General features: G+C 38.9%; 2 protein-coding genes across 8 annotated transcripts in view; one reads left to right on the forward strand and one right to left on the reverse strand.

The window, feature by feature from the left end:
- The window catches only part of RSRP1 (arginine and serine rich protein 1), a 20,383-nt gene extending 16,399 nt beyond the window's left edge, over nucleotides 1-3,984 (reverse strand). For all 6 annotated transcript variants that reach the window (XR_002124840.1, XM_019650187.1, XM_019650191.1 and 3 more), the window contains exons 1-2: nucleotides 3,734-3,984; nucleotides 390-575 (exon numbers count right to left, since the gene is read on the reverse strand). The gene's annotated coding sequence lies outside the window, so the exon portion shown is untranslated. The remainder of the gene's footprint in view (nucleotides 1-389; nucleotides 576-3,733) is intronic.
- Nucleotides 3,985-4,080: 96 nt separating this feature from the next.
- On the forward strand, nucleotides 4,081-20,133 carry TMEM50A (transmembrane protein 50A). 2 transcript variants are annotated; one of them, XM_019650195.1, is made up of 8 exons: nucleotides 4,121-4,224; nucleotides 4,342-4,534; nucleotides 6,411-6,515; nucleotides 8,504-8,616; nucleotides 10,989-11,056; nucleotides 12,900-12,992; nucleotides 15,848-15,908; nucleotides 19,632-20,133. In XM_019650195.1, the coding sequence occupies exons 3-8, from the start codon at nucleotides 6,423-6,425 to the stop codon at nucleotides 19,675-19,677; spliced, it is 474 nt and encodes a 157-aa protein (XP_019505740.1). In that variant the 5' UTR covers nucleotides 4,121-4,224; nucleotides 4,342-4,534; nucleotides 6,411-6,422; the 3' UTR covers nucleotides 19,678-20,133. The 2 variants fall into 2 exon arrangements, with proteins under 2 accessions (XP_019505739.1, XP_019505740.1); XM_019650194.1 differs by lacking the exon at nucleotides 4,342-4,534 and having other exon boundaries at nucleotides 4,081-4,224.
- The last annotated feature ends 1,402 nt before the right edge of the window (nucleotides 20,134-21,535 follow it).

The following is a 21,535-nucleotide window of genomic DNA, read 5'->3' on the forward strand; positions in this document are numbered from 1 at the left end:
ATAGAGTAGCAACGAAAATAATTTTATGGTTGGGGGTCACCACAACATGAGGAACTGTATTAAGGGGTCGCGGCATTAGGAAGGTTGAGAACCGCTGGATTTGACCCTTTTTTCCCTTGCTTTAAGGCAGGGTTTCTCAGCCTAAGCACTGCTGACATTTTGTTTATGGGGGGCTGTCCTGTGCACTGTAGGATGTTTATCTGCATCCCCGGCCTCACTCACTCAATGCCAGTGTCATTCCCTCAATTGTGACAACCAAAAATGTCTACAGACTACCAAATATCCCCTCCCGGGGCAAAATCGTTCTCCTGGTAAGAACCGCTGTTTATGAGATAATCGGGGTTTTGGGAAGTGACTCTTTTCAAATTCCGGAAATAACGATGTCTTACCCACGTGAATGACTTGTAGCCACTTCGTCCCCTCTTCCAGAAGCTCTCAGTCCGGTTACAGCTTCTCGGGCCCATGATCGTCCGGGAGACGGGGCGGATCTGGTTCCAGAAGGCACCACCAGAGAAAGTCCAGGTGACACTCGGTCTTAACTGGCGGAGCAGGTCGCGAAACCACAGCAGGTTCAGCTGTCAGGGAAGGTCGAATTACAAAAGGGCCTACTCGATCATGCGAGGGCGACAGTACTACGGCTTTAACCCAATGGTGTACCCAAAAGAACACTATAATTGGAGGGAGGTCCAGGAAGAGGTCGCGGAACAGAACCCTGATTTGGTTAAGTAGAAAAAGTTGGGTGGGTCGGTCATTTGTCGTTAACAGAGGCACACAAGTTCACCTATTTTTACATCTAGGGAGACATTATATGAGTCAGCTACGGAACCAAGGTTGTTGGGTCGTTTAATTTCTTTGATTTCCTTTGATGCAGGAAATCTCTGTAACTTTGGATTTGGGGGGATATTAACTGACTAGTGAACAAAATTGTACAATACAATCTATAGCCTATTTTTAAATGGACATCATTCTTACTCAGGATTAAAGATTAATTGTGACTATTAAATGGCTCAGGGTAGAGGAATCAAGAGCCGGAAATTCTTAGTGGAACCTTTTTAATGCCTGTTAATGACTTAACATTAGTTTACCAGCTCTGAGCAGCCTTTAACAAATCTTGCCTTCAGCTTCTAATAAGTTAACAAATGACTGTGGGAAGAATGGTATTAATTTTCTTTTTCTGTCTTCAGCCTTTTTACATTTACTTGCATTCATTAACACGATAGTCAAGTATTTTATAAACATAAATTCTTCATATTGCTTCAATCTTAGCCTTTTTGGAATAAGCTGCAGAATTAAATGTTTTTGTTTTTGTCCTTTGTAGATAAAATGGAACTGTTAGAAATAGTAAAAGCCAGCGCAGCTAAATCTTTAGGAATAGCCTACCTTGACTTGCCAGCTAGTCTCAGAACTGTTCCTGTAGCTAAAGAAAGAAACTAGAACAGCTGTACCAAATACTGCAAAATTTGAGGTAAGCCAGATTTATTTATTTTTAATAACTGGTTTTTATTTTTTCCTGCAGTTCACATATGACAGCCTCAAACCCAATACTTAAGATTTTCTCTTCTGACTTTGTTGTTCTTTTGGATCTATTGTCAACAGAGATCATTTCTCGCAGTAGCATATGCAGTCTGATCCTCATGCAGTGGGGACACACAGACCCTCAAAGATCCTGGCTCTCCAGCACTGGTTCTGTCAGAGGTAAGCCAGATTTATTCAAACAAAACCTTCAGAAAAACTGCCAGAAAGACCTGGTTAACCATTTTTTAAATTTGATTTACCTTAGACTATTCTTCTCAGAAAGTCTAGCTTAATATAATTGCTAAAATCAAAATAACAGATCTGAAAAACTAGATATGCTGTCTTTCACTCATAAAAATGGGACAGTAATGAACTTAATTTTTGGTGACCAACCATCCCAGTTTGGGACTGTCCCTCAAAGTCTCATGTTCCAACAAACCCTTCCTGGGCAAAAAAAAGTCTTGGTTTTCAGCAATGCGTGCCAAAGATGGGGGGCGGGGGGATACAAAACCTATATTATGGCTCCCAATAAAGAGGCTGAAGACACCATTTTTAATGACAATATGGCAATTGTCTGCCTTCCGTTGACCACTGATATTGGCAACCATGATTTGTGGTTCACAGTAATGGATTCTTTGTAGCGTTCTCTCAGAGTAACCTAAATTCTACTCATGAGTGTTTACCAATCCAATTATCTGCTTTGTATGGAGATAATATTTAATTTTAACTTTGTGAATATTGTGACCATGTTTTCTAAGAGTTCAGATAATGAAAATGAGAGTGAGTGCAATACCAACGCCTATATGACCCAGACAATACTGAAAAAGAAGGCTAAACGGCTGTGTTATTTTAATGACAGATGGAAGAACACATACAACTGGATTAGGGAAGTAAATAATCCAAACAGAGTATACTGCACAGTATGCAGAAAAGAATTTTGGGTTGGGCATGGTGGAAAAGGGGAAGTGAAAACACATATGGAGGCTGAATCCCACAAGTCTGGGATGAGACAAGCAAGTACTTTTGAATCAATTCAGAATGCTATTGTCTCCCCAAAAGACACCAATGCTCAGTCAGAAATAGCAGCTGCTGAATTAGCTTGGGCATACCACACAAATGAACATGCATTATCATATTGCGCCCTTGATTGCTCTATGAGACTGAATAAAGTTACATGTCCTGATTCAGAGGTTGCAACTAAAATGTCCTGTGGACAAACAAAAGGGGAAATTTTGATCACAGATGTGTTGGCCCCTTATAGTGTAGAGCTGATTCTGTCAGATCTCACCAATGATCATGCTTTCTATAGTATAACAAGTGATGTGTTCCATCATGGCAATAAAAAAGTGTCCCCCCCTAGCTCTTAGGCACTTTGACTTGAAAAATGGAGTTTCAAATCGTCTTCTTGATTTCTATGAAGATTGTAATAAAACCTCAGAAAACATAAAACAGAAGATCATTGCTATCCAAATACAAACTAGACTTTGCTCACCTATCTGCATATACAGCAAATAGTACAGGTGTAAATTTTAGCGAATTCCATTCAGTCTATAAACTTCTTACCAAGGAAAATGAAAAGATCTTACCTGCTAAATGTCTTGCACACCTTGTACACAAGACTGCTAAAAAGGGGAGTGAGTGATTTGCTTTCCTGTGACATTGAGGTTTTCATAGTGGAAGTTTTTGGTTACTTTTCAGTTTCCTGTGCTTAATCATTAATCAGCAGTTCTCAACCTTTCACAGCGGTCGCCTAAGACCATCAGAAAACACATATTTTCCATGGTCTTAGGAACCGAGACACCGCTCCTCTATCTGTCTCCAGGCCCACATGCAGATACGGCCACATACGAGTACCCGGCGACCCCTGTGAAAGGGTCCTTCGACCCCCAAAGGGGTCACAACCCACAGGTTGAGAACCGCTGGTCAAATCCCATAAGTGGGTCACGGCGCTGAGATTAGGGACGCACAGTACCCCGCACGCAGAACCAGGGCGTTCCCACCTCCCGGGAGTGACTTAGAAAACATGATCACGGTGTTTAAAAAGTCAAATTTGGGGGATAAAAAAAGTTAGATTTAAAGTTAAATTCACAAAATTTCATACTCTGAAACAACTCCTCTTGGAGGCGGAGCTACGGCGAGGGCGGGGCCAGGCTCTGAGAAAACAAACAAGACTTAAAAGCCATGATTGTGTACTGTGGGCCCGTGAACCTGCACCCACCTTTTGCACAACGCGGGCCTGGGCACTTTCCCTGCCATCCACACCTGCGATAACTGCGAGACCGACCCCAGCACTAGAAAATTTACCACCTCAAGACGGATACAAAGGCCCAACAGACGCCTTCCTGTCGCAAGTTTAGGACATAGCGACTTCTCACACCCCACCTTAAAAGGTGTACTCAAACTACCACTTCCGAAGTCTAGAAGCGACCTCAGCACAGCGGGAAGCCCCTGCAGCTGGCACCCAGAGCTTGCGCGTTGATTTTGGCGCGGTGGGCATGGCGTCCTCTGGCCATCCCTCCGCCCTTTCTCCCTATTGGCGTCCCTCCCTCCGTCTCCGCATGCGCGACCGAGCCGTGGGGGCGGTACTGCTCCATCCGGGTACCAAGCGGCCTGTCGCTGTTTTGTTTTCTTGGCAAAATCTGAAAGCGTGAAGCGGACCCGCGCGGCGCGACACCGGGCTCCAGACCGACTGAACGGGCGGGGCTGGACGTAAGTGCCCGGCGGGAGTGGGGGAAAGGGAGGAACCGCCGCAGGCCGAACCGTGCTCGGACCTGGGGCTCTGCCCGGCTGATGCTGACTGAGTGGTTGCCTCCAACCTCTGGGCAGCTGCAGTCTGGGCTGCGCCTCGCAGAACCCTTCCTGGCCACTTCCTCCTGACCCGTGTCTGGCCGGCGGCGGGAGACTGCGACCACGTCTGGACTCGGCCAGCCTGCCGGACCGCGCCCTTCCCCGGAACTCACAGGATCCTTGAAAAATCATCTTGTCCCCCCTACTTTAGAGCTGGAGAAACTGAGACCCGGTTGGTTCACACAGCGAGGGAGGTGGCCGAGCTAGAAATAATTCCTAGATCTTCCAAGCCCCAGTCCACTCTACAGCTAAAATTCCCAGAGTCTGGAGGGCAGAGTTTGGGCATCAGTGTGTCAGTAATAAAGCAAAGGAAAATGGATTCAGGGCGGGGTCATTGGGATGAACCGAAAGTAATACACGCTGGAGTGCTGTTCCTTCCAGGGAAAAATAAAACGAGTGAATTTTCAAAATTAAACTTGTCCTAAGGGCAATTTAGCACTGGTTATAATCACAGTTTTTTAGTTACTTTAAAAGTAAGGTCACAATTGGATTCATTGCTCTTTTTTAGGATATCGTGTTTGTGGACAATCATGATTGCTGGCTACAGAGTAACTTAGTAGACGGGTTCAGATTTGTTGGAGTTTGGGTATTTCTTGATTATTAGCAAATGTTAATTCTGGCTTTTTTATACTCTGCAACAGATAACATGGCTGTGTCTCAGCCAGGTCTGTACAGCTCAGTTTTATGTAATTTGAGACATTTTAGGTCAGCTATGGTAATTTATCAGTGGAGTTTTTTGGTCTGAATTAATATTAATTTCAATTTTGTGCTTTCTTTTGGCTGGGAATCAGAGCTAGAGATGTTAAAATGAAATGGGTGTTTTCGTAGAAATGACATCAAAAGCCAGGCTTGGAGAAGGAAAAAATAATGAAGTGAAAGGAGTGATGTGGGTAGAAGATCTGCAGTACAGTGTTTAATTTCTTAATCTGAGTGTGAAGAAACACATTCTCTAATAATATGTATAAATTCCTAAGAGAAATATTTTTCATCTAAGTGCATGCTTTAACTCAGAGCCAGAGTTTATCATTTATCTTTCTATGTTAGTGCTTCCGGACTGTAAATATCAAAATCAAATAATAACTTAGTTTGGAAATACATTTAATAATCATAAAAATTTTTAATATCTGAATACCAACCTTTGTTCATATTACTTAAATATACCAAAACCATCTTTTTTTTCATTGAGATATAATTGACATATAGTATTATATTAGTTTATGGTGTACAGCGTAATGATTGGATATGCTTACAAATATATCGCAAAATGATCACCATAATAAGTCTAACATCCATCACCACACAGTCACAATTTTTTTTCTTGTGACGAGAACTTTTCAAGATCTACTCTCTTAGCAGCTTTCAAATATATAATACAATATTAGTCACTAGAGTCATCGTGCTGTACCTTATAGCCCCAGGATTTATTTATTTTATAACTGCAAAAACCATCTTTTAAATTAAGAAAAATACTAAATGAATCCAAATTTTGTTTTCCAAAGTTATAATGTGGAAATGTATTGAAAGCTAAGTCAAATATTCTGAAGAAGTATATGTACCCAGACTAAAGTACAGTTTACCTTTGAACAACACAGGTTTGAACTGCATGGGTCCACTTACACATGAATTTTTTTCAATTAATGTTCAGTCGGCCCTCTATATCCCTGTCCTTTGCATCTCTGGGTTTCCCATCCCCGGAATCCACAGATCGGGGGAGGGCTGACTGTATGCATTGTTCTGTACCATTTTATATAAGGGACTTGAGCATCCTTGGATTTTGGTATCTGCAAGGGTCGTGGAACTAATCCCCCGTGATACCAAGGGATTGTAGTTAAGTTTTGGGAGAGTCGAAAGTTGTACAGATTTTCCACTGCGTGGGGTTAGGCACCTGTAAGTCCCCTTGTTGTTCAAGGGTCAATTGTATTTGTAACTTCACTTGTATTAAATTAATTCTGAACTGTTAAATATTTTCTAAGAACGTAGTCAGGTTTGAAGGAAGTAAATACAAGTATTTTATTTGTTTTGTTTGTTTGTTTGTTTGGTTTTTGAAGTGATCTGAAAAAATGTCTGGATTTCTAGAAGGCTTAAGATGTTCAGAATGCATTGATTGGGGGGAAAAACGCAATACTATTGCTTCCATTGCTGCTGGTGTTCTGGTAAGTATCATTGATAATTTGGGCCTTCGTTATTTTGGTGTCTTTGCTTTTATGTTTTGAATTCCGTACGATGTTTTAAAATATGAACTATTTATATTATCCTTGACTGCTGCATTTATTTTTATGTTGATATTTTGTTTTGTTTTTGAGGGGATTGAGTTATTTGTTTCATTCCAACTCTTAATTGAAATTACGGTTTGAAATTTTATTAGTAGGTTGGCTGTTTTTCTTTAATTGCGTGGTAAAATGGTATAAGACAGTATATTTTAAACATTTATTCATTATATGGATTATGTCTCCACTTAACGAGTAAATTAAGTTACCAGGAAGTAGTTAAGAAACAATCAGATCAAAACCAGTCCGGAGACATCATTGCATTTCTCCATAATACAGACTTAGCTTTCTCAATCTCATTAAAGAAACAAACCAGGAAACTCATTAAAATATAATGCTTAGAAGTAACTTACAGTATAAAATTCCTTTTTTTTTTTAAGATTTTTATTGGGGAATTCGGGGGATGGGAACAGTGCTGGGGAATTGGGGGAAGGGGAACAGACAAGTTGCTGTCGTTTTGTTCTTCAATCTAGTTGTGGAGGATGTTGCTTCACTGGCCCAAGTTGGCACCATCATTGCGCTCTTCCCGGGTGAGGCAGATCAATCGCCGGCTTCTGGACGGCCGCTCACTGCGGCTGCTGGCCACTCACGCTGGCTGCTGGCTACACACGGTAGCCCATGGCAACCCACTGCAGCAGTGGCTGCAGCCTATGCCGTTGCCGGCACTCACGGCAGCCCAGCTCCAGGTTGAGCTGTTGTTCAGCATCTTAGCTGTGGAGGGCAGTATCACTGGCCCTCATATGTGGGATCTGAACCATCGCGCCGCTCGGCAGGCCCTATAAAATTCTTATTTATCCAAAAATTTTTCCAAAGTAATGGTCAAATATAAAACTACTATAGAAGTCTGCTCTCATAAACATCAAAAAACAACAAAAAATACTTTGAAATTTGGTCTGTGAGGAAAATAAATATCTTGAATACATTGAGCTGAGGGTTAAAAAAAAAAGTAAAAGTACTTGTGCTAGCCAGTAAAAATGTCATTAGTAAGTATATGAATCTGTCTATATCCTCATAAAAATAATTTGATTAGCCTAAAATAGTTATTTTTAAATAATTGTCAAAAGGTGGCATTTCCACAGCGAATTGGGTCAGGTTTAGGAGTGGGGGTAGGGTAAGGGGTTACTTTCAAAACCTAAACTACTTGTCAGAATTTGCTTAATATCTTATTGTGAGTTTTTGCTCAGATGATAAAAAACATTTGTGCAGTTTTAATGGTTTTTTTCATTATATATTTACCCTTGATACTATCCAGAACCAAATTCAATTAAGATAAATTATAATTTGGTGCTAAATTGAATTTATCATCACACCTGAAACCATCTGTAGACTGCATTGGAATTAATCAAAAGGAAAAGCAGAATTGCAGCCATTTCTTATTTCACAGCACCAACAGGATAGCTAAAATTCTAACAGTAATTATTCCCCATATTATATCGAATATTTCTTTTACTTTTCAATAAATGTGTCTTTCTGGAGGCTTAAAATATATCAGCAACAGGCCACTGTTTTTGTCAGTTGGAATCTGAGTCATTTTTTACCTTTCTCCTGTCATGGGATAGTGTAGCTCATTTCTAGCTCACAAAATTAGATTACAGACTTTATTATGACAACAGAAAATAATGACTGAAGTAGACTTAGAAAAAAAGTTTATGTTAATAAATACTAATTGCCATCAGACTTAAGGGTATCTAATTTTTAATCACACATTAAGCCGTATACAAATTATAAGCAAGAAACTGATGGAACATTTATAAAAATTTTGAAATTTCATTTGGAGAGATTGCTTCACTTAGATACGTTGCTTTCTTTTTAGCCTGTAAGACATGAAATGACTATAATTTCTCATTGGCATCGCCTTTTATTGTTTGTTTTAGTTTTTTACAGGCTGGTGGATTATCATAGATGCAGCTGTCATTTACCCCTCTATGGATCAGTTCAACCATTCATACCATGCCTGTGGTGTTATAGCAACCATAGCCTTCCTAATGTAAGTGTCATTGTTAGTGACACTAATTACTAGATTGTCACAAAATAAAAATGTTTTATATATAGTTGAGTAGATTTAAATTTTTGAAATATTAAATTAGCACTAGGCAATTTAAAAGTTAAATAGAAGAGAAGGACTTATAAAGAAGAGCAGTAGCCCTCATTTCTGTTCTTCCTTTCACCTCTCTTCTCCCACTTCTATCTCCAAGCTTCTGTCAGCTCTCCTTTAATTTCTGTATTGCTAATGTTTCTAACTTTATTTTTAGGTCAGATACCGTGTACTTTGTCTAAGGGTTTTGTTTATTCGCTCACCAACAAATATTTGTTAAGCTATTATATTCCCAGACTGCTGTAAGAACAGGAAATACAGTGGTGCATAAAATGGGGAAATCCATGCCTTTATGGACTTGTTACTCGAATGAGTGAGGTAGATAGTAACCGCAAGAGAAATAAATACATAGCATGTTAGATGATGATAAGCGCTAGCGAGAAAAAAACAGGGTAGATACGCAGTGTCAGCAGGGGGGGGTAGAAATTTTAAATGGAGTCAAGGAATGCCTCACTAAAAAGGTGATTTTTGAGTAAAGACTTGAAGAAATGAAGTCTTTTTGGGGATACTCATCATGGGGATATATTGGGTTGTCGGAAAAGTCATGACGTATTTTTCTATGTTTCTTATTGCAAAAATGTGTCATGACTTTTCCGACAACCCAATATAGGAGAGAATGATTCCAGATAGAACAGCAAGTACAAAGGCTCTGTGGCATGGATACCAGTATGACTGGAATAAACAGTCGAGGTAATAAAAGCAACAGACTGGAGAATTGTTCCAGACTGAGGAGACTCTAAAGAGGCATTAGAACAAAGTGTACCCCATGATTCTGGACAGGACCCTTTTGTTATTAAGACCATTACTGGGACAACTGGGCAACTTGAATGAAATCTGAAGATTAAATGGTGATAATGGATCATTGTTCATTTCCTGATTTTGATGGTTGTATTGTGTTTCTGTAGAACTGCCTTGTTTGTGGGAAATACATACAGTCTTGTTTGTAGGTAGTACATTTTCTGGGGTTATGGGACATCATGTTGGCAACTTTCAAATGTTACAGGAAAAAAATTTATTTAAACTATACTTGTAACTTTTCTGTGAGTTCGGGATTATATATACAACTCGTAATGCCAGAGAACAAATAGAGACTGTTGGAGAATGTGCTTGATAGTGAAAACTGACAAGGCAGAGTCATGGCTGTCTGACAGAAAGTCATGAAGTTCATACAAATGGTTCAGCAAGGAAAAACGAGAGCTAAGAACCACTAACCTAGGAAGCACTAACCTAATCTGCATTTTAAAAATATGAACCTTGTTTAAAATATATTTATTTTATGTACCAAATAATTTAGTTAAATAGAGGTCACTGAAAATAATTATGAGTATTTTGATCATTCTAAAACTTAGATTTGAATGAATAAGTTAAGACGTCATAATATTGTGAAAAAAATTAGGGTTCAGATAGTCAATACATTTATTGAGCACCTACATGTGCCAAGACCTGTGCTAGGCACTGAGAATAAAAATGAGAAACAAGGTAGACACAGCCTCTGCCCTCACCTGTATAGAAAATGTATATAATGTTTAATTTTTTAGCTTGATATATTGTGAACATTTTCCCATGACATTTAAAAATTTTTTAAAGGATATTATGTTGGTGCAAAACTAATTGTGGTTTTGGCCATTATTTGTAATGTCAAAAACCACAATTATTTTTGCACCAATCTGATATTTCTAAAGAAGACAAGGCTTAGTGGTTCTCTATGAAAGTCAGTGAAAGACCATTTGGAACATGTGTCAGGAATTGAAAAAATATTTTACCACTCGAATCTCTGTGTTGAGTATGCCTGATATGTACAAATGGAAAACTAGATAGGACCAAGCTAAAGATTGTTCCAATCTTACCCAGATATGGTTTTGAGAGTTTCTCTTAATGAGGTATAATTAACTATTTTGAGAATTTCACTCTCACATTTTAAAAAGCATCAGAATTAGCTAAAGAACTTGTTAAAACTCAGATTGCTGAGCCCCATATCCAGAGTTTCTGCTTCACTAAATTTGGGTGGGGCCAGGGAATTTTCTTTCTAATGAGTTCCTAATTGATAACTTATTCTGCTGGTCTTGGGACTATACCCACTGTTTTAGAGGATATCTGATTGATGGGACTTGCTTAAGGTCCTGTGAACCCATTATTCAAGACTCATGAGACCAAACCTTAAATTTGAGGAACGCTAGCTTATTGTGTCTGGTAATTTGATGTCATGGATAGTCTTCTCTTGGAGTGCGAGACCCTGATTTCTTGGTTTTATTTTATTCATACAGGATCAATGCAGTATCGAATGGACAAGTCCGGGGTGATAGTTACAGTGAAGGTTGCATGGGGCAAACAGGTAAATAGGTGCAAACAATATCTTACTATGCATCCTTAAAATGAGAATTATACATGGCAAGGTCACTTGTCTAACTCCTTCAGATCAGGGATAGGATGGAGGTGTATGCAGAGCAGATGTTGTAAGTTCCAAGACATAAGGTAAAAGTTTTATTTGGTCTAAGTTGGTTTTATAGTACACTTATGCAGTTTTGAGCATATAACCCTGTGCAGTAATGTGTAGATATAAATGTATACAGTAAAGAACAGTGTATAATAAATATATACTCATAAGCAAAATAGAACTTATAGTACTTTCAGTTATACCATATAAATTATTTTCTTCCTTTTTTTCCCAACCTTGTTTGATTTGATTGAATGAATTAGCATTTTGAAAGAGTTTAGAATCATAGTTTTTTGTGTGTGTTTTAAAATACACAACGTAAAAGGTACCATCATAACCATTTTTAAGTATACAGTTCAGTAGTGTTAAGTACATTCACGTTGTGTAACCAACCTCTAGAACTCTTTTTATCTTGCGAAACTGAATATAATAATAGAATTTAGTGCTTAGATTCACCCAGGGCTTTCCTTCTCAACCGAGGAACTCATATCCCCTGGACTCCATTGCCATGTACCCAAGGTAGCACAATACGGGACACAAGTGGCACAGCTTCCTAGAGGCCAGTTTACGCAAAGATTTGAGTGGACAGATACTTATTAAGCTATTTAAATGGTAAAACCTAAAATATTACATCCATACGAAAATAAATTTGGATATAGGCAAATTTCAAGTGACTTTTTTTTTTAATAAAACAGGAGAAACTACACTTGTCAGCTCTGATCGATGTTTTCAGACTCTCTTCTTGGTTCATCCTCTTCATAAATGAACTTAGGTAGAAGAAATGCAGAAACACTGATCTACCATAACGTTGTAAACTCGAAAGGAATAGGTGAATGTTAGCAGTTAGTGTTGATAATAATAAGACGATAGTAGCTAGAGCTAGGACTAGAATTTGGCCATCACATCTCTAAATAAAAATTGTTAGCTATTGTAGCATAGTTTTGGGAGTTCAGAACCAGTTTGTATTTCTTTTACTATCACATCTATGAGTAATAGTTTATTACTTCATAACTATTTTTTTATGTTTTGGATATAAAGTCAGAAATTTATAGCATTCTGTTTGCCATGCTTTAGTGAACAGGGCAGTGTTTTTATTAAAATTGATTCATGCTAATTAAAAAAACTCATCTCAGAATTCATTTTAGGGAGTCTAATGACACCATTTAGTTTATAGCAAATCATCATAAATATTGTATAAATGTGATTTAAAAGTTGATTGTTTTCCCCTATTAACATAATTTTAATTCAGCTTTTCTAAGTGCCAGTCACAATAAATTTGAATTTATTTTGCTGCCTGATTTCGCTGAAAGTGAAATAGATTCACATGTTGCTGAATATGAATTTTTTGGTAATTACACCAGTGTTTTTGTTTGAAAGGTCTCTTGGAGAACTTTAAATTTTAGAGCACAAATTCTAAAAATATATGGAAAATGAGCACTAAATATGGTGCAACATATTTTGTGAGATTTTTATTGAATGGTTGAGGAAAGTTTTTCTCAGTGTACATATTTAGAGGAAGTAAATATAGGTACTTAAAATACACAGATCAGCCAACAAGAAAAAAGCCAGTGTCTTCACTGTTGAAAGATACTCAGCACATCTTCCCACTCTTCTTATTTTAGACCTTAATGGCAAATACTTATTTTTATCGGTTCCAGTTTTTGTTTTCTTTCTGAAAAATTAATCGAACTGACTTCTGCCATATGAGAAACAATTCTGGTAAAATGTTATTTCTTTTAAGGTGCTCGCATTTGGCTGTTCATTGGTTTCATGTTGGCCTTTGGCTCTCTGATTGCATCTATGTGGATTCTCTTTGGAGGTTATGTTGCCAAAGGTAAGAGAAAGTTTACGTTTTACTTCAATGGAATACTGAAATTGCGCGTTAAAGTTGGTCATTTTAAAATAAAGCTTTTTTCATACAGACAGGCCAACTACTAGCAATGCATTTATGCCTGAGAACTCTCCTCTCCCATCAGTATTTTGTTTTGTTTGTTCAGTATGTTTTTTAGTATCCCTTTCGTCTATATTTTTCCTTCTAATCTAGAGCCTGGAAGAAATGGGACGCAGCTCCAAACCTTGCTCTCTTTGGCTTCCAAAAACCTCAAAAGCAGAATATATATGTTGTCTAGCTGTTTGGCAGGCTTTGACTTGCTGAATAATATCCATGCAAAGCTGTAACATCCTAGAATTGAATTTATTGAGCTAAGTCTCCCTGATAATATGAAATCCTCTCCTTTTAGATAGAAAAGTAAATTAGCATTTAATGTGCATCTGCTATATAAGGCCAGTTTAAGGTAAGCTTAGGAAAAGGTCCTGCTCTTAGGTCCTTGACTGAAACTTTACCCTGAGAGATCCCAGAAAAATATGAAAACCACTTAATGTTCCAGGTAAAACTGACTATGGTTATCATAGTAAACATACATTATTTGCAAGAACAGGACCAGCAGAGATCTACTCTAGCTCATATTTTAACCCTTTACTTCTTGGAGTAAAATATATCTTGGATTAAAATCATGGGCTTGCTAAATTTTTTTTTTTTTTTTTTTTTTTTTTAGCTGAGCCATCCTGCCACCTGTTGGCAGCTCAGCGACTGCTCAGCTCGGGCTGACTCGAACCGCTGTTGTTCAGAGCTCAAACTCTTGAGCGAGCTCTTAACCAACTGAGCCACTCAGCCGGCCCTTGCTAAATTTTTATTAAAATCACTTAAATCTTATAGACAGGAATGATAGGCATTTAAACAATTTATATTTTTTCTTTTGTTTATATATTTATTATCAAACAGTGTTACCAAAACATAGAAAAGGAAGACACCTAAAAGAAACTATAATAATCTTAGTGCTCTTAAATATTTGGTATATTGCCTATGGCCTCTTCTGTTGTTTATGTTGTTATAAATCATAGTATAAAAACAATTTTGAGCCCAGCTTTTTGCATTTAACATGATATCATAAGTAGTTCTTGCTGCTACAAAACCTTTGTCACCCTCATATTTTAAAGACAAAAACATTGCTTTTTTATCATTTGACTTGCATAATGCTTGTTTATTGTAGAAAACTGAGACTATAAAAGAGCTCAAAGAAGGAAATAAAATTAATTCTTCTTTCTCAGATACAACTATTAACACAGAGCCCCTTTTTTGTAGGAATGTGTTCATCTCGTAGCATTTTAAGTTATTTTCCAAAAGGCTTCTGGAGCCAGGTTATACTTTGAGATCATTGGCAGCAGATCTGTGATTTTATAAAGTTGCCGTTCTTTAGGGTCTTCATGAGCCATTCTAGTGATAATAGTTATTGAATGCGAGCTATTTAATGTGGCTTTCTAGTAGTGAAGGCCTGTACAAACCAGATGTTATGGTGAACACCAGATTAAAACTATTCTCAGAGAAAGTTGACAGTTCATCTATTCATCATGCCTTGGTTTGTCAATTAGTGCGTAATCATTGACAGCTGATAGTAGGAACTTAACGAGAATTTCAACTTTAGTCCAGGATACAATCAGAGCAAAGCGTTCCTCGGCAGTCTTGCCCATCTCAGGTAGTGGCTATGCTCTCCCTCCAGATGATTAAGCCCAAAACCCTGGGTGGTTACAGCCTGTCAAAGATGACACCTCCCTTTCTCTCCTACTCTACATCCAGTCCATCAGCAAATCCTGTTGATCCTGCTGTTAAAATATATCTGGAATTGATTCCATTGCTTCCACTCTGCCTCAGTCCATCATGGTCTCTTGCCTGTTTTCCTGAAGTAGCCTCCTCACTGGTTTCTGTTCTTCCACTTGCCTGCATTTAGTCTACACTCAGCTCAGCGGCCACAGGGATCCTATTAAAATACATCAGCTTGGGCCGGCCGAGTGGCTCAGTTGGTTAAGAGCTCGCTCAAGAGTTTGAGCTCTGAGCAACAGCGGTTCGAGTCCAGCCCGAGCTGAGCAGCCGCTGAGCTGCCAACAGGTAGCAGGATGGCTCAGCTAAAAACAAAAACAAACAAACAAACAAACAAAAAAGCAAACAACAAAATACATCAGCTTATGTCCCTTTTCTGCTCAAAGTCTCCACTGGCTTCTCATCTCACGGAGAGTAAAAGTCAGAGCCTTCGCCATGACCTCACAGCTCTGTAGGCTCTTCACCCCCCAGCTCGCCCCTCGTATTTCTCTCATCTGTCTCCTGCTTTCTCTCTTTTGCCCACATGACCATTCCTCTAAGGTACCAGCGTGTTCCCGCCTCAGGCTTTTTGCACTTGCAGTTCTCCTGCTTCCGCATGGCCCCTGCCCACACTTCCTTCCTGTCCTTTACCCAGTGCCACCTTCTCACGAGGTCCCTGTCCACCTTTATAGAATGTCATCATTCACTGCGCCTCCTGTACCTTTCCTGTTGTTATTGTTTTCTCCTTATTTATTCTCTGTATTGTCTAGCTCCGTGAAGCCAAAAAAATTTTGCCAGTTTTATTTTCTGCTGTATCCTCAGCACAGCGAACAATGCCAAACATAGTATGCACTCAGTAAACATTTGTTAAATGAATGAAGGGAGCGATCATTTACTAAACCAGTGCCATATCTATTACGTCATTTAATACTCAAACCAACTGTAATTACCAGGAAAATCAATTACGTTAGGCAGGAAAACTGATATTCACCAGTGTATCAGAAACTAAATGTTTTGAGATGATAAACCACTAAATATTCCCGTTATTTTTACAGAAAAACCCATTGTATACCCTGGAATTGCTGTGTTTTTCCAAAATGCCTTCATCTTTTTTGGGTAAGTTTTGTATTCTGTATCCTAACTTCTTAAATTTTTGTTTGTAATAGTTTCTTTTATGTCATTTACTCTGTTTAGCTGCTTAATTTACCCCGTCCAACGCTCCTCCTTCAATGTTATTGTCATAAAACATAGAATAAAAGAGATTTTTTTATACATGGGTTGGTTTGCTGCCAACCTTGGGAGCATACATTGATTTTAAAAATTGCCATCACCTCCCCTTTAATGAAGAACTGTGACTAGTATAGATTTAGATGTAGAACTAACAATGTTCATTAAATCTGTATCTCTAACAGTTGCTTTTAATAAAAGCCAGCTTAACACCATTTCTTATTAAAATTTTGTTTCTGGGTGCATTTTATAGTTCTGTCTCTGGTGTCATTCGAATTTGTCCATGAGATTTGAGGTGTGAGGGAAAAGCCCTAATTTGTTTTATCCTTCTGATGCAATGACATATTAAAAGATTAATAGAACCCCTAAAAACCTTAATACTTTCATCAGTAATCTTCTCTAATGTTTATTCTTTTCTGGACATTGAGGGCCTGCACTTTCCCCTACCTCCTCTACCCCCCCCACTTCCCAAAAAAACCCAAAACAACAACAACAACAAAAATCCTTCTCTTTATCCTCTGTATCAGGAGTTCTTAACCTCCATTACATGGGTAGGCTTCTGATGACAGGAAACTACCAGTCATTTCCATATGCAAGACATTGGTATTTCTGCTTGTTTTGGGGAAGAGATTTTCAAAGAAGTCCCTAATCCAAAAAAGGTTTTAAAAAAGTGCTGTATATTCTAGGACTTAACTTTCCCTATCCCTTTCCACCCACCCCCAAAAAGGAAATAGAAGCCCCATATCTACTTTAGCTACTCATGAAATTCTAATAGTAATAGTTGCACTTCAGTGATAGGCAGCACTTGTTATCCACACTTATTCCATTTTACCACAGGCATTTTTGCAATTTTATAAAATCCATTTGGGAATAAAAAAAAAATGTGAACTTAGATGAAGCAAGGTACACAACCTCTTCGGGTCATACCTTGTGTCCTGAAACTAGTGGAGAAAACCCAAAGAGTTTTAAAAGCAAATTTTTAAATTTTACCAAGGGAAGGTAGTGTAACCGGGTCAGAGGCAGGGTAAGAAAGGCTTTGGGATGGAGTTGTACAGAGGGGACTTACTGAGAACCAGCCAGGGTGGGGCAAGCAACAACCTTCTTTATTTTCATCGTTATTTACTCTGGTAGAGATAAATGATAAAGCAAGTTCCACCTTGAGACACTGCTTTTGGCAGGCAAGTTACTCTGTCACAGCAGGAAGGGACAGGATTGAGAGGAGGCTTTGTGGGAAAATTTTATTTCTTCCAAGGAAGGCAGAAACACACATGTTCATTCGGTTGTTACCACATTTCACAAAACCTTGGAAACCGATTGTTGACTTTTTACCATCTCAAATTAGTTATAATAAATGACTGTTTTATGCAACAAGTTTGGTTAATTTTTCATTTGTTACTGTTGTACCTATTAAGTCTAAAAACTAATTGGTTCTGTGAAAATACTATGAGCAAATTGAAATTAAATTCAGCTAGTGGACGCCATTATCAGAGTAGTTTGCCTTCATTCTGACATAACAATGCTTAGCAACAGCGTAGAAATGACTATTTCAGAAATCAGAAACAGCTGTTAGTACCAAGGTGACCATCTGACAGTGTAGGAGGGATTGGCTCTTGCCCAGGAAACTTCAGTTCACAGTTTACATCTGTTAGCTAGTGTTCTGAAGTTATCATGTCTCTACTATCGGGAGAACAGAGGCCCCTAATAACCAACTTGGGTTTTTCTTTTTTTGCAACAGTAGTTCTGATCTTAACTGGAAAAGCAGAGCTCAAATCACCTTTTAGAGGTGAATGATTCCTTTGTGAAGAGAAATGAATATACTTCCAAGAGAGACTATAGGTAACTTCCTGGTTGCATTTTTGTTTTCATCAAAAACACTCAGTGTTTACCTTTATAAAGGCCTATGAAACCTGTTTTAAATGGATCATTTTGACTGGGGACTTAACCTTGAGTATACACCAGCGATGGGAAAACAAAATGAAAACCGGCACAGGCCACTAAAGTGTCTACCTCTGTCTTCAGTTTCTCCCTCGCACTTACCGCGCACTTACCGCTCACATGCGAGCCCTGTTGAATCTGCATCTGAATTGTCTTCAACCCCTTCTCTTTTTGTCCATTTCCATTGTTCAGTCCCCACCATCCCTTCCTGAGCAGTTTGCATCCCTAACTGGTTCCTCTCTTATATCCAGTTTTCTTTTGTTAATTTTCCTTCTGAAATATGGCTATAATCCTATCATTTTTCATCTTAGTTTTCCATTTTTCAGAACTCAGCTGTCTACAGAAGAGATCACCACTAGTGGCCATCCAGCCAAATTCTACCCACAGTTCTGTTTTATTTAGCCTATACAGTAATTTTCTGTTTTATGGAGCTGACATTTAAAAATCAAGAGATTTTACCTAAAAATAGGGATTTTTGGCGTTTCTTGAAAAACTGGAGAATCTGACAACCCTGGGCCCCACACAGCAACAGTCAGCTGGAGCTGAATAGTTCTTCCCTTTAAATAGGCGCTGCATCTCCGCCTAGCCCCATTTCATTCATTGTTCATCCAGTCGCCCCCTTTAGCAGAGCATACAGGCCAGCACCTGCCGCCTTGGCTCATTTAAGACACCCAAGGTCCCTGCAGGCAACTTGTCAGCCTCATCAATTTACTTACCAGATCTCGGCCACTTCCATTCCCTATCCTTCTTGTCTCTTAAACTGTAATCTATCCATAGTGGACTCTGCCCCGTTCTACTACACCTCGGATATCTGTATCTATATCTATAGAGATGTAGATATATACATATATGAGTATATCTTCTTATGCATATAATTGCCCTCTTGTCCCTCTTAAACTGAAGCCTTAAGGACAACCATAGACACTTCCCCACCTAAACCCTAGACTGTAAGCTCTGTGAGGGCATGTTCCTGACAAATTGATGTCCTGCGCTTTTCCTGAGGGCCCGTGGTCTTTTATGCCCCTTTGATATACTGTTTCCTCTCCCTGAAACATCTTCCTTCATCACCCCATTAGCTCCCATACCCACCAACCTCCCATTCAAACTCCGGGTTATCATTCAAAGTTTGTCTAATAGTCCCACCTCTATAAATCCTTTTCTAATACACTCAGGCAGAATAAATTCTATGTATTTCTATACTCCCTTAACATTTGGTATATATACCTGTTTTCCCCCCTAATACTTAACCACATTGCGTCATCAAGAATGTGAGCAACTTGAGGGCAGGGAGTATATCTTATTTATCTTTATAGCTCTAGCATCGAGCACCTAGCACCTCAACACTCAAAAAAGGTTTGTTGAATTGAATTTGATCAAATCAGACATACAATGTTGATATACTAAACATTGGTTAACTTTTTAAGAGTGACATACACATATGTCCTCAATACTCATAGGTAAGGATGTAGGGAAGCTGGTGATAAGTAGCATAGCTGAGTGCGGTGGAAGAATTGACCACCTTAGAATGATCAGTTTCTGTTCTGATACATCCCATGGTTTTTTTCATACAACTCGTCAATTATTCATTGATCCTAGTTTCCCACAATTCGAAATCTCACACGTCCTTTCTTTTCCCAAACTTAGCTAGTCATGTGGTGTTTCTTATTTTATTCACAGAGGACTGGTTTTTAAGTTTGGCCGCACTGAAGACCTGTGGCAGTGAAAGCACCTGAATTACTCCTACTGTACAGCAGCCCCACATGGGTTTGTTTGGTTTTTTTACTACTCACTCCCAGTCTTTTGTAACGCCACTTTCTAAACTTATTTCTGAGTGTAGTCTCAGCTTAAATTTGTGTTTAACTAAAATCATGAGAACTCCCTATGTAAACAACAACAAAAGCTATTGTGGTATACATTTGATTAACTTATAAAATGTTAAAGACAAATATTTCACATGAGTAATTTTTATTAGTGTTATCATGGTATAATTTGTAAAAATAAAAATAAATTAAGAAAGAAATTATGGGTACATCTTATGAATATTTGTCATATCCAAATATTTGTCATATCCAAAACTGCAATTAAAGTGCTCTGAAGATATAATGTGTTTATGTAAATGTGGCCTCTTTTGTGTCAAATGTTAAGTGACATATAAACATTTTCGTGTTCTTAAAAACTATTCGGTGGTTAGAATTCTTTCTCACTATACTTTGTGTTTGGTTTATACAGTTTTGCCAAAAATTCTGTAAACATTTCAGTCAAGTAACTATTAAGAGCCTCCCAAGAGGTGAGTGAACATGGCAGAAGAGAGCAGCTCCTGATCCAGCCACCAGGCTCCTCAAAAGTATCCCTTTTGTGCCACCAATTCAGTGCGGAGTGGGGTAGAGTTGGGGGCATTGGTAATAACTCAGCTGTGACACATGGTCCTGGTGGGATCATGGTCACTCCACATCTACCATTAAAGAGGAAGAGGGTAGGGACTTGAAACTAGTTCCTACTCAAGTAACATTTTATTGTTGGTTTGATAATAAATTGGATTCCATGTTTCCTTGTGTCTCTGTATTAAACCACTAAGCTCAAAATAGACCAGCAAGGTCAATTATAATAACAAACATTTACTCCTTGGAATTCTCATAGTCTGTTCCTTTTTGGAACCCTATAATCCCCAGGCTCCCTACCTTGGCAAAATGGGAAATTTTTTTTTTGTTGTTGTTGTTGTTTTTTTAAAGATTTTATTGGGGAATTGAGGGAGGGGAACAGTGCTAGGGAATCGGGGGCAGGGGAACAGACAGGTTGCTCTCCTTTCGTTCTTCAGTCTAGTTGTGGAGGACGTTGCTTCACTGGCCCATGTTGATACTATCACTGCGCTCTTCCCTGGTGAGGCAGATCGGTCGCCGGCCTCTGGACAGCTGCTCATGGCGGCTCTTGGCAGCTCACACCGGCTGCCAGCCACTCATGGTAGCTTTATGGCAGCTCACTGCCGCAGGGGCTACAGCCTACACCATCGCCCGCGACTCACGGCCGCCCAGCTCCAGGTCGAGCTGTTGTTCACCATCTTAGCTGTAGAGGGCAGTGTCACTGGCCCTCATGTGGGATCTGAACCGGGGCTCTGCTGCTCAGAGCCGGCGTCCCAAGCCAGCTCTTAACCAACGCGCCACTCAGCCGGCCCAGGAATGTTTTTTTTTAATGAACTAGCTAACTATGGGATACATGTTCTTCAGAACTACCTCTTGAAATGTTTTCTTTCATAAAGTTTGCTACAATTAGCCCTTCATTAAACACAAAATACCTCTCATATGATTTGAATCTGTGGTACCCTTTTCCATGTCAGACATAATTATCTCCCAGTATGTATGTTTTGAATATGGCCTGGTCATCAAGACTCTACTCAAAGAAATGATGTCCTCCCACAGCAAATCAGTCATGGTGAGTTTTTCGATCCATGGAATGTGAGTATTGGAGGGGATCTTACAGTTTGAAGTTCACTTTCTCTTTGAGAGAACCGAGACTATGGAAATTGAAATGATTTTCTCCAGGTCATAGAACTCGTTTTTTTAACCTTAGGGCAATGCATCTCCACA

This window comes from Hipposideros armiger, unplaced genomic scaffold, assembly GCF_001890085.2.
Source record: "Hipposideros armiger isolate ML-2016 unplaced genomic scaffold, ASM189008v1 scaffold_138, whole genome shotgun sequence".
In the NCBI taxonomy this organism is placed as follows: Eukaryota; Metazoa; Chordata; class Mammalia; order Chiroptera; family Hipposideridae; genus Hipposideros; species Hipposideros armiger.